Below are 13,507 nucleotides of genomic sequence, written 5' to 3' on the forward strand. Positions count from 1 at the left end.
TTTTGCGAGTCGTTTATGCACTGATTTTTAATGAGCCCTTGAAAAAAGAACGAGTTCTATTTGTAGTGCATGTAGTTGGTTAGTTATCTGAACAATAATTGAATTGTGAAAGGTCTAAGCAGCAACTCTGGATGTCTGCTCTGCACATGCATGTGCTGTAACTCTTCATGTGTGCATGTGTGGTTTGGTGGTGGACAGGAATAGTTACAGAGAGAGAGAACAATACTGCGTTTGAATAGAGCAGTCTATTCCCGTACATCACTGCCCACTCTCAGTACTCTGCTGAATGGAATAAAATACCCCTTTGAGATAATTAAGTCTGACCTCTACTTGGCACCCCATAAAGGTAAACATGTGTGGGACATTGAGTTAGAGTTTTCAGGGTGAGTCACTGTCACAAAAATGAAGTGAGTCATGAAACATGCAACAAGAAGTAAGGGGGTGGGGGGTTGAGTCGTGACGGTGTTTGAGAGATGGAGAGGGAAGAAAAAAGGCGAAGAGGGGAAACATGAAATGTGATAATGATGTGAGATGGAGCTGTAAAGTCTCTCTGAAGTTCTAAAAACAGACATCAGAGTTTTATTGCAGAAGTTCAACAAGTTACAACATTTTAATTAAATCCACTGGGGGTAAGGAAGTCTTTCATTAAAGGCATGACAGAGAAAACGTGTAATGCTGCTGGAATTGACTGAGTCACGAGCGCTTTCAACATCACAGTGACAGGAACAAAATCAGCAGGACCTCCGACTGACACATGCTGTACGATCACAGCCTCTTTTATTCTCAGTCTGATCATCATGTAGTCGAATAAAGAGCAGAATTATTTTAGATCATTCAATGATATCCACCTTTTCATGGTTCCAATGTTGCCTAAAAGAATCTCCGACACTCGATGTGTGGTTAGCATTGTTCAGATGTAGCTGCTGTGTCAGGTGTGATTGTGTTGGTGGGAAACTGTGTGAGTGTTAGCAAGATGCAAGTTGCAAAAGATAATTGGAGCTTACAGTTTTTATCCTGGATTAGAAAGAGAGAAATCATGTCTGGCTGAATGACACTTGGAACAAACTTCATACTCAGTGTGTTAACCAGACTGCACAGATGAACACGCTGCTTGTGAACAAATCTCTGCTTGATTTTTATTGGAGGTAAACTTTTACCACTCAGGTTTTTTGATTTTGAGTAAAAGGATAATAAGTACTTACAAAAAAGACTTTGTTCCTGTTACTTCAGAAATACAGTTGGCACAATCTTTCTTTCAGTTTCATCTTGATGATTTTTAGACCCTTTGTTCCTGACAAGAAACACAGATTACTCTTTTTTTCTCCTTGAATCATATCTGATCTGGTGATTTCTTTAAAAACATGTTGTGATTCTAATGTAATGATTGCATAATCATTTTATGTAATGATAAAACATTCACCATCAGTCCTTGGTATCATTAATATAATTTTCCAGTTATTACTTTTCATTTTTGGTGCAGTTTTAAGAAAGCATTAAATACTAATAATCATGGGTTTGTGTTCCTCTCTGTGCCTCTCTCCCCTCAGAGCGCTGTCTAGAAGATCACGAGCTGGTGGTTCAAGTTCAGGCCTCCATGAACAGCGACAGCAGATTCCTCTTCAGGAAGAACTATGCCAAATATGAATTCTTCAGAAACCCCCTGGTAATTACTTTTGCTAACATAACATGTCACTCATGACGTCTTCATGGTTGAAATATGTAACAGTGTAAGATGTTAAAGATTCCCCTGCAGCATCAACTTCTTGTGGATTTTATTTTTACATGTTTTATTTTGATAAAACCATTCACCTTGAGATAGTTTGAATGAGTAGTTACACTGAATACCGAAGAAAGGATAGCAATATTCCACCCATTGTTTCTTAAAATTTGAGGCTGTAATAGAGTACAGAGTTTTCTTGTGTTATTTGCTCTGAAGGGAAAGCATGTCTTGATCGACATACTGATCTACTTTTATAAAATTCTGTCACAGCTGACTCCTGGTGCTATTTGCATGATCTTCCTTATTCCCTCAGTGGCTGATATTTTTTGTCTGTCTACCTCTCTTCCACCAGGCGTTTTTCCCAGAGCACATGGTTGCATGGTGCCAGGAAACCAGTCGTACGATTCCACCGTCTCAGCTCCTTCAGGTGCATACAACAAACACACACACACACACACGCAGAGACACACACATTTGTCTCTGTGTGTCTGTCTCTCATTCTCTCCTGTTCCTGACACGCACACAGCTCAGTTTACCTCGGAGTCAGCAGCCGCCACATAGCGTACAATCAAGCTGACATTGCTCACCTCTGACCCTGAGACAGTGTGTCTCGTCAGAGCCTGCAGTAATAACTACTGTTGATCCCTTGTTGAAACATGACTGTCTCGGCACACGCACCGCAGGCCCGACACTCGCGACGGATGGAATTAGGCAGTCAAAAATAGAACATACAGTTCTTCATTCACCTACTGGGTGTTTGTATAGCACAACTTCACACACCTGTGTCATGCTATCACACACCCATCTCACAAAAGACAGGCAGAAAAAATAAAAGGTCTGGGATTCTTGGGATTGTGCAGAGCTTTGGTCTTAATGGATGGAGGGTTTCTCTCTCCTGGATCAAGTAATGGAGCTGTCAGAGGCAGAGCCACCACTGGAATCATTCCCTTCATGCTCGGCACTCAGAGAAAGCTTTTAACTCTCCTGCTCATCATATAGACATTATGCTCTGTTACGCTCTACATAGAGGAGTCAATAAATGAAAGGGGATGTGGTAAGCCTGGGATGTGTCAGAAATCTTTAGTGTTTGATTCTAAACACAACATCCTCATGGGCAGATCAGCCAAACACAAAATAATTTCATACCTGAACTCAACCAGGTGTTTTTGCATTATTTGCCATTATGCAAGACGCATTATGTCAATACAAATCAGCGAGCTGTAGTGCCTGAAAAAGAAAGCTTTTCGCACGATTGCTACATGTGAGCGTGACTCTGCAGATGTCGGAAAAAGCTCATGCGTGAGGCCCATGGTTCGATGTTTCCAAAACACTGGAGAACATGTGCTTTAGATATTGGAGAGTCTTCTGGAACAGTTTACCTTCCAGCCGCAAGCCACAAATTCCAAATCAACTCTATTAACTCAACCTGCCACTTCATGGTGCGATATCTTTCTGAAACATGAACACTGCAAACTCAGAATACTTCAGGCGCCCTCTAGACAACGGGGGCTTTAAGGTTTCCAGATAGCATTGATGTGCATGTTGATTTAATGTACGCACTGTTTGTCTTGGCTTGCACATGACATGAGGTGAAAGAATGAAACATTGTATTGTCTTCCAAACAGTAAATTGAAATTCTACAAATTCATCCTAAGTCCTTCTCAAACGAGCATAAATGATGCATATACTGTAGTCTACATCCTTTGATTTTTCAGACACTAGCACAATGTCTCGCCTCAACATGGCCCCCTAACTTATTTGTGTTAGAATCTAAGCTGTCACACATCTCAGCCATCAGCTGTCAGCTTTTATCTCCCTCACTGATGCAAGAAGCCCGCATGACACTGCGCTCTTTGACAAAAAGCAATCACCTCCCGTCTGTGATGCCTCTACAGATGCTTTCTGCTGCAGTCTTTAGTATTCTGCTGTGACGGCGACAGAGAGCTTACAGGCTTCAGATGGGATACAGCGTCTCCCTCCAGAGGCAGAGGGCCCTTTTTAGAGGATATTACGGAGTGAAAATCCAAACTTTCCTTTACTGAACCCCTGCTTTGTGTCTTTTCTTTTCCCTCTTTCAGAACTTCCTAGCGACCAGCAGCTGTCCAGAGATTCAGGGTTATCTGTATGTGAAGGAGGTGGGGAGAAAGTCATGGAAGAAAGTTTACATGTTCCTGCGGCGCTCAGGACTCTACTGCTCTACAAAAGGAACCTCAAAGGTAACAGCACCTCTGTCTTTCCGTCTTCAAGGGAGAGGGTTTATGTTGTAATTTCATATGCTTACTACTATAAAGTTTTACAGTAATTACACAGTAAATATTCCAGATTAAACGTAATTACCTTCAAAGAATCATCCTTTTATTTATGGCGGTCTCGTTTTGTCAGTGTACCTCCAGGCTGTGTCTCCCTGTGATGTGCTGACTTATTAATTATTTCTGTCTGCAGGAGCCCAGACATCTACAGTTACTAGCAGACCTTGAAGACAGCAACTTCTTCACAGTCATCATGGGCAAAAAGCAGCACGGTGCTCCCACAGACTACGAGTTCTGTATCAAAGTAAGTCTCAGACCACAGAAGCGACATTAAACTGAGTGATCAAAACTTTCTATCTATTTTTAACACGTCAAATCTTACAGCCCAATAAAGGTCGAGGGGAGATGAAGGAGCTGAGGATGCTGTGTGCTGACGACGAGCAGGGCAGGACATGTTGGATGACGGCCTTCAGACTCTTTAAGGTAACAGTGTGAATCTGTCATGATCATAGAATATAGTTTTTGATGTGTTTTTATCAAGCTATCAAAACTTTGATCAGGACGTTGGCGGTGAACAAAGAAATGAAGACCCCAAACATTGAACTATTAACAGTTATTTACCTGTACTTCTCTGTTTCTCTGCAGTATGGGATTGTATTGTACCAGAATTATAAGATTCCTCAACAAAGAAAAACCTTACTTTCACACTTCTCAGCACCAATGGTAAGTTCACCTCTTCATTAGAGCACCTCAAATCTTACACCATCAAAGTAACTATATAAGCTTACTTTGAAAACCTCAAATCTCTGACTTTAATTAGGTATAGCTGCACCCCAGTCTCTTGTGTTGCTGCTTTGTGTGTTTCTTCGACTCTCATGCATCTCTGTCTCCCTCTAGCGGAGTGTATCAGAGAACTCCCTTGTGGCGATGGATTTCTCGGGGAGGATAGGCAGAGTGATTGACAACCCTGTAGAAGCTCAGAGTGCTGCCATGGAGGAGGGGCATGCGTGGCGGGTGAGACACAGCCTTAGGTTTTCAGTTTCTCTATGTCAACAATGCCAGGAGCAGACCCTTAAAACGTGTCTACAGATGGCACAGTTTATCAAGCACATATATTCATGCAGTGAATCGTCCTCTGGTTGTAAGTGTAGATTTTACTGTTATTTAAATGGAAAAAGAGGGAATGTGTGGAAAGCTGTAAAATATAGTATCAGATGTTTAGTGTCCAGCATGAAGTTTGCGCTCATTTAAACATTTGAAAACACTTTTACAATAAGGTCAAGATAAGGGTTGATTTATATGCACACTGAATTGTTTGTAATGCAAACCTTCTCCATTACAAGAGGACAGAAAAGTGTAAATAAAGTAGAATCTCTGGATTGTCATGTATAGACTGAACTAATTCCTGTCCTGTCTTTCTGTGGCCTCTCTCTCAGAAGAGGAGTCAACGAATGAACATATTAGGCTCCCACAGTCCACTACACCACTCCTCATTAAACTCAGGTACGTACATGGTGGTTCACTTCTTTTGATTTATTTGTTTGCCATGTCAGTGTGAATAAATCATTTATCTAAATATGTTTCTTACTCTCTCTCTCTCTCTCTCTTCCCATGCAGTCATCCACATGGCTCAGTTGTGGTTCCACGGCAGGATAACCAGAGAAGAGTCTCATCGTATTATCCACCAGCAAGGACAAGTAGACGGGTAAGAGAGCCGGAGCTGGAACTTATTTTGCCTCGCAGTTTTTCTTTTAACCCATATGGAGAAAAAATACTACTTAAATATATATTTGTTGTGAAATCAAGTCACCTGAACATTGCCTTCTTTTTCTTGTTGCACAGGTTGTTTCTGCTGAGGGTCAGTCAGAGTAACCCCAAGGCGTTTGTGCTCACGTTGTGCCATCACCAGAAAATCAAACATTTCCAGATACTACCGGTATGCATTTATTGATGAACTATCTTTTTCTTTATTGCTTATGAACAAAATATTTTGCTTGATTCAATGAAATGTTGACACGATTGTTTCAAGAACCAGTGGCAATTCAAATGTATGATAAGAAAATCGACACAGACAGAAAGTTCCTCACAGGAGCTTTAATATCTTCATTGTTTAACAGGTTTACCTTGTCTCTTTTTAAAAAGTTGTTTTATTAGGGGAATAAAAATAAACTTAAGTATTAGAATAATTTATAACAGATCATATCACTGGCCTGTCAGCTCTTTAACTTGAAAAAAATGCTTTCCAAAAGCATTAATGTTGTGATATATACCAATCCTCCGATTATTGGATTATGATATGTTCTTAATTACTGCCTACTGCTTTTTAAAATTGTTTGTAAAGTGCTTTGTAATTTGTTTTGAAAAGTGCTATATAAATATAGTTATTATTATGATTATTATTAATCCTCAGTTATCCTTGTTCAATGATGTGATTGTTTTTACTAAAAAATCAGGCCCTCTCTAGCAGGCGGTAACCCGATCTTCAAAATAATATTACTGTTTGCAAAATGATCCACAGTTTTTGAAAATCGAAGCAATCTGTTGCCAACAAGCCCAAATGTATAAAAGCATAATCCTTAAAAAAAAAAAGAGTCCTGTGTATCACCCGTCTAATCCTTTCTCTAATCCTTCCTCTCCATGCTCGTTTTACCCGGACCCTTCGTCCCCGACAGTGTGAAGAGGACGGCCAACTCTTCTTCAGCCTTGATGACGGCGCCACCAAATTCACTGACCTGATCCAGCTGGTGGAGTTCTACCAGCTCAACAGAGGAGTGCTGCCTTGTAAACTCAAACACCCATGCACCGTCGTAGCCTTATGACATCATCGGATCATCAGACCCCATGAGCTATATCACTTGACGTGACTCTGCCTAAAACAAACAAACAAACAAACAAACAAACAAACAAACACAACAACAAGAATCTTTTTGTTTTTATCTTTATAAGAAGCTGGTGAATGACTGATGTTTCTCCGTTGTTGTTTTTTAATGCCGTGAGTCCGCCAGAGACTGCTGACTTTGTTGGATTCTTTTCGTTTGCATGGATGTTTGAGGAATCAGATGCACAACCTGCTAACGAGGTTCCTCGGTCAAGACGAGAGAAGATCAAGGAAATGAACACTGCCGTTTGTGTCATACAGTTGCAGAATCTTCCACAGTCTTGCTACCCACAGTCATCAATAAGCTTGAATACAGTGACCCTCGAGGTTTCGTCTTTTCTTCCCTTAAACTGGACAGTGAGCAGGACGAGCTTTATCGTGGACCACTCTGCTCCCTGACAACAAACAGTAGTCTTATTCAAACGTCCTCAAAGATGACTGTAGACAGAGAGTTGATTGTCTCTTTAGTTTTGCACTCATCAAAATGGGAGTGGCCTTTGACTGTGCATGACTTTGAAGCTGTCACATTAGTGAACTGAGAGATGGTAGAGAGAGACCACCCTCAAGGGTTGCAGGCGTGTAAGGACATGTCAGAATTCAACATGGACGGGATTCAGAGGCACCAGGACGAATGTCCTTTTTGAATTTGTGAAAAATCTGGAGTTTGTCAAAACAAGTATTTTAAAAGAATGGACTGTACTAAAACCTGCATTGTGCCCTCTCATAGAGTTTTATTTGCTCATCTTTGACCACACAGGGTTTTTGTTGCTCTTGCATATTTTTTTTAACACTTTGCATTCAGGTCATTTGCAATCCTCCATTATTTACATAAGCTACGACTCTTCATTGGTGATGCTGTTGCACGTTCCAGCTCTGTTCAGTATTTCCTGGTACAACCTCCACAAAAAGAAGCATTTGTCAAACTTTGGGGTAATACAGGGTGAAGTCGCAAGTAAAAACGCTGGAAGACATTTTTCAACCAGGTAGACGTTTATGGTGACTGCAATGTGAAAAAGTGAAACCAGGGGAAACTTATGAGTGCAGCAGTAATTCACTGCAAGCAGAGGCAGGATGCTACCTGTTAGAAAAGATAAGGTTAGACAGCAGTGAGTTTCAGTCTGTATTCAGTCCTCTCTACCATGGCACAGGGAAGGGTAACCACTGTCATCTCTTTCAGGGTTTTCTTGTGACAATAGAAACAAAGGTTGTCCTGGTTTTGGACCCTCTTCTTTTTAAATGAAGCTACACAAACTGACTTCAGTCTGGTGAACATTAGTGAAACTCTGTCAAACATACAGTAGATGTATTAAGGGATGCAGTTTAGAGTGCTGGCTCCTCTCTGATAGATCCCGTGCTTTACATTCCGATATAAGCTGCCTTGTATTACCTGGAGGTACTTGTGAACCAAGCATATCACACCTACACATACTGCCTGCTGCACACCACCTCTGTACGGATTCAGGTACATTGTCCATGGATAGTTAGCTGCTGTTGCTTTAATAAAGTAGAAATATGTGAGAGTTATATGAGGTGTAGATACTGTAAGCAGTGTGGTAGCAACATAAAACTGGAAATGTAAGGTCCCGAGACTTCAGGCAGCGGAAGCTACAGTACTACGGTTTATGCAAGTTTTACCCATGCATCTTAATTTGACTTTACAGGATGGGATTTTGATTGGTTATAACTATTGCCAGCCAAGGAGAATTTAAATGGATCCCCTGTTGTGTTTTGGAGAAGTCTATGCTGAAGCACCATAAAAAAAAAAACTACTGCGAAAGGACCCTTTGATCAAATGTCCTCTTAAATTGATATGGATCCTTTTTTTCGTACTGACTAGAAACTGAATGGATGAAACGTGACAGGCAAAACAGCTGTATCAAATTCTGGGAAAACATTAATGCACAAAGTTGTTATACATATGTCTTATGATAAGATGCACACCTGTCACTTCCCACAAACTTGGTTGACAATTACCTTCTCTCCAGTATCTCACCACAAAGAGCTGTTCTTTCTTATTTCCATAACCATATCAGGATAATCTCAAACCCTCTTTAACTTTTATTTAGTCCAAACATTAGTGGTTGCTCTGATCACCAGCAGACAGTTAGAGTTCTGTTTGTTCTTTCCCGGATTCCAACACCCACAGTCATAATTTATTCCCCTGTAAGCTGAAGATGTGAGCAGCACCATATTGACTCTCTGTGCACGGTCACCATTATTTATCTGAGATACATAAAACCATTTTTTAAAGTATTGTTGCAGAAAAATTTATTTATTTATCTGGATGTGACTGATTACTTGAAAATTTTAGACTATTTTTTTTTCTCAGCGCTGTTCTGTACTGTTTTCTTTTGTCATTACCATGAAATGATTGACCAGTGTGATTTATGGTTATAATGATTACTGTAATGACATAGAATCTCTCCATGGACTTTGTTTCCTTTTGTTAATTTCATTCAAAACTTGTTACGAAGTGATGTTTGGAAGCACACTGGCATCAAGTGCTGTTAACATTGTCATTCCATTACATGACAAGGGGAGTGTTGTGAAATTGAAAACAAACGAAAACGCCTGAGTTTCCCAAAGCATGAATCAATTAGTTGTTTTACCCTTTTCATCGCTGGTTTCATTTTGCCCAGATTTATTTGAAAATTATCTTTTTTTTTAAGAAGCCCAGCCCTTACAATGTCTTCTCCGCTTTGTTCTGGTCTTAAGGAGAAGAAAAAAATACAGGAATCAAAGTTAAAAAGCCACACATCTTTTAAAAACTGGGTCATGTAACCCTCGCCTTGAAAGAAGGACTTGTAGAAATTTAGATGTAGGACAAAAAACATTCAAGTTTTACCTTTTTAATGAAAGAATCTTAAATGCCGAGATTAGGTGTAATGAAGAACTGCTTAACAACAACATCTGGCCCTTCTCTCCCTTAAAACTGCAATAAACAGGGGTATAATGATTCATTAATGCAGAGTTTATGTTCAATGTGCAGGGATTTTGTCACATATTATTGATATATGTAATCCGGATAACAACACAAGATTTGTTTGTAGTACTGAAAGTCATCTTAAGCTATTGATATGTCACTGTATTGTTAATGCTCGCTGTTTGAAGTTATAATCATGAGTCGCCAGAGATTTTCAGTCATCCTCACTCTCACATTGTTGCATTTTTTTCTGACTGATGTGAATGAAAGCAGGTGTCAGCATGTGAAGGATCAGGGTTTGCAGGGTCTTAAATTCAAAAGGCAACTATTAATGAAAGTAAGCTAAAGTAAATTCAACTTGTGAACACAAGAAAGAGACATAAGAGGGTTTGATCAATATGTTAGTACTCTTAACAGAAATGAATGTAACTGGGTTGCTCAGGGTTGACTCGGAGCATGTTAAAAACTACTGGATCATCAGATCTCTGGGACTCATATGTGCAAGTTATTCATAAATCATTTAGTTTCATTCATCAGGATTTTTTTCTGCATTCTGTGCACCTCCAGTCTGCTGGTTGACTTGAAAACACAGAACAGAGTAGATCCAGTTCTATTCAAAGAGTAAGGTTAACACAGTACAGTTTTAGTTTAGCTATTCATACAAGGCCTTTTAACGGGTCTATACTTGAGTTTATTTTGAGCTACATCCCTAACACTGTCACTTTTTCAATCTGGCAATAATCCTAATACTAATGGAGATGATCAAAGAGACTTCAGAAGTCTCTGATGACTCCTCTTCCTCTGCACAAACCAGACGTACATGTAGACCAAATGACAGATAGAGCTACATTTCAGGAGGGACTGTTCATACTCAGAAACCTTGCAGAAGTCAGAAAGTTGCACTCCTTATGATTCTGTTAGAAACTGATGGAATGCTTTTGGTTTTAGTTTCAGTTTATTTTTGGAGTTTGATTTAAATCGGGGCCCGATCCTGCAAACATGGAGAAATCTGTATCATCTTGACTCTCTTGCATTTTCATTTACTGTCACAATGCAAGATACCGTGGCTGTACAAATGAGTAAAGAATAAAGTATATCTATATATAATAAAATATAAACTATTATGTATTTCAGGGAATGCAAAAAAGAAAACAGTAACTTTTCTCTTTTTTGTAAGAGAGAGCTCCTGTATTCAAAATGTGCTTTGCTTCAATCTGTAAATAGTTGAATGGCTTATAAATCTTAATTGTAACCTTTTCAGGTATTTTTGTACAAATAAGGGACTGATATATTCTGTTTATTGTAATTAGAATAAAACATTAATACATTGATATAAAAACGTGGGCTCTTTTTGTTGTTATTTGGGGAATGTTTCCTTTAAGACCTTGACTAAGTAAACACTGCTGTATCAAACTTATGTTACAGATTATGTTGTATGCATCATACTGCATGCAGAATCTGAAAATCAGCAGGTCCAACATATACATCAAGGTGACAGATGTAAAATGCCTTCGAAATAGCAATTACTTGTGCGTCCACTAGATGGAGCAACATCACAAGTTTGAAGACTCAAACAGTCAGTATCATTAAACAATTAATCAAAGGTAACAGTTCAGTAACAACACATGTATCAATACGATCAATAACTCCTGTTGATTGTATGTCATGTGATAAGCAAAGTGAGGAAGACTTTGTTAATATGGAGTCCCAGAACCAAAAGGCTGCACTGATCCTGCCTAGGTTTGACCCTTTGACACCACCTCGGTCTGTCACTCCTTTTGGATTATCAGTCATGCTAAAATAGTGAAGTTACAAGACTTAAGGTTTTGTTTAGGGTAAAGAAAGGATTAACATGTCTGACACTTTGCAGAGTAGACAATGTAAAACAAAAATTAAGGTTGCTCTTTTGTAAGTCAGATGAGCAATAAACAATATATTGATGTCAGATTATCAGAAGAGGATGTTTAGCATTTGTCAATAGACATAATTTCATAATTTGTAAGATTTAAATAATTAAAAATGATCGGTAAAACACTGTGCTTATGTTTAAAGTCTCTTTGGTGACATCACTTGTCTCTGGATGTGTGAGATGGGGTGAGATGGATTTATGAGTTTATCCCCACCTCCTCACTTAACTCTCATCACAAGACTAACCATTCTGGTCTCAGTCCAAATTAGGTACTTTTGCCACACCCTTGTCTGAAGTCAAACTCTCAGTTTTGTGATGGATCTGTTCACTGCTTTTTCTGTAGTTTGTCATCTAGTGGTTTGATGATTCAGGAGGCAGAGAGAATAGACTTAATGCTCTTTAATGAAACACAGAAGGATGTGGTCAGATATTAACATGCCAGACAAACTGGCAAATTCTGTCACATTAGATTAGACCGGGGTGCGTGCTGTTGAAGGAGCTTTTTATAGACTGAGATAGCTGTCCAATAAGTGATTTATTAAGTTATATCAACATTTCAAGGAATTTAACAAGTTTAACAAGTTTTAATCAGGTCAGGGTGCCCATGCTGACCCCCTGTCCACCACCAGACATGCCTAAAATGAGCCCATGAGAATCAGAGCTGGACTACAGCGCAATGGAAGTGGGTGGCCGAGAGGACTACAACAATGTGGACCTAGTCTCTGAATCCCCCAGATCACATCAAATTGAGCATCAGTGGGAGGAGCAAACCTGAAATTGTGTGCTTTGGTTTTTTCTACATCTGCAAAATGAATACACTAATATCTGCAAGCCTCATAAAACATTTGTAACAACCGGGTGTGAGGTTAGCATTGTACATACACTACAGGAACTACATACACTACAAAAGTATGGGGTCACTTAGAAATTTCCTTATTTTTGAAAGAAAAGTACTGATTTTTTTTCAATGAAGATAATATTAAATTAATCAGAAATACACTCTATACATTGTTAATGTGGTAAATGACTATTCTAGCTGCAAACGTCTGGTTTTTAATGGAATATCTACACAGGTTGTAGAGGCCCATTGTGTTTGCTAATCGCGTTAGAAAGCTAATGGATGATTAGAAACACCTTGAAAACCCTTGTGCAGTTACGTTAGCACAGCTGAAAACAGTTTTGCTGGTTAGAGAAGCTGTAAAACTGGCCTTACTTTGAGCTAGGTGAATATCTGGAGCATCACATTTGTGGGTTCGATTATACTCTCAGAATGGCCAAAAAAAGAGAACTTTCATATGAAACTCGACAGTCTATTCTTGTTCTTAGAAATGAAGGCTATTCCATGCAAGAAATTGCCAAGAAACTGAACATTTCCTACAACGATGTGTACTACTCCCTTCAGAGAACAGCACAAACAGACTCTAACCAGAGTAGAAAGAGAAGTGGGAGGCCCCGGTGCACAACTGAGCAAGAAGACACGTACAGTAGAGTCTCTAGTTTGAGAAATAGACGCCTCACAGGTCCTGAACTGGCAGCTTCATTAAATGGTACCCGCAAAACGCCAGTGTCAACATCTACAGTGAAGAGGCGACTCCGGGATGCTGGCCTTCTAGGCAGAGTGGCAAAGAAAAAGCCATATCTGAGACTGGCCAATAAAAGGAAAAGATTAATATGTGCAAAAGAACACAGACATTGGACAGAGGAAGATTGGAATAAAGTGTTATGGACAGACGAATCAAAGTTCCAGGTGTTTGGATCACACAGAAGAACATTTGTGAGACGCAGAACAAGTGAAAAGATGCTGGAAGAGTGCCTGACGCAATCTGTT

At 39.5% G+C, this 13,507-nt stretch overlaps 1 protein-coding gene across 3 annotated transcripts in view; it reads left to right on the forward strand.

Annotated features, from left to right (window-relative positions):
* Positions 1 to 10,252, forward strand: part of grb10b (growth factor receptor-bound protein 10b) — a 71,857-nt gene extending 61,605 nt beyond the window's left edge. For 2 of the 3 annotated variants that reach the window (XM_034698591.1, XM_034698590.1), the window contains exons 7-17: positions 1,548 to 1,663; positions 2,073 to 2,147; positions 3,799 to 3,936; positions 4,163 to 4,273; positions 4,354 to 4,452; positions 4,615 to 4,692; positions 4,867 to 4,983; positions 5,406 to 5,472; positions 5,587 to 5,674; positions 5,812 to 5,905; positions 6,642 to 10,252. In XM_034698591.1, coding sequence (XP_034554482.1) covers positions 1,548 to 1,663; positions 2,073 to 2,147; positions 3,799 to 3,936; positions 4,163 to 4,273; positions 4,354 to 4,452; positions 4,615 to 4,692; positions 4,867 to 4,983; positions 5,406 to 5,472; positions 5,587 to 5,674; positions 5,812 to 5,905; positions 6,642 to 6,788 — 1,130 coding nt within the window. In that variant the 3' untranslated portion in view covers positions 6,789 to 10,252. The remainder of the gene's footprint in view (positions 1 to 1,547; positions 1,664 to 2,072; positions 2,148 to 3,798; positions 3,937 to 4,162; positions 4,274 to 4,353; positions 4,453 to 4,614; positions 4,693 to 4,866; positions 4,984 to 5,405; positions 5,473 to 5,586; positions 5,675 to 5,811; positions 5,906 to 6,641) is intronic. The other variant, XM_034698592.1, reaches the window with a different exon arrangement.
* The last annotated feature ends 3,255 nt before the right edge of the window (positions 10,253 to 13,507 follow it).

This window comes from Notolabrus celidotus, chromosome 12, assembly GCF_009762535.1.
Source record: "Notolabrus celidotus isolate fNotCel1 chromosome 12, fNotCel1.pri, whole genome shotgun sequence".
NCBI lineage: Eukaryota > Metazoa > Chordata > Actinopteri > Labriformes > Labridae > Notolabrus > Notolabrus celidotus.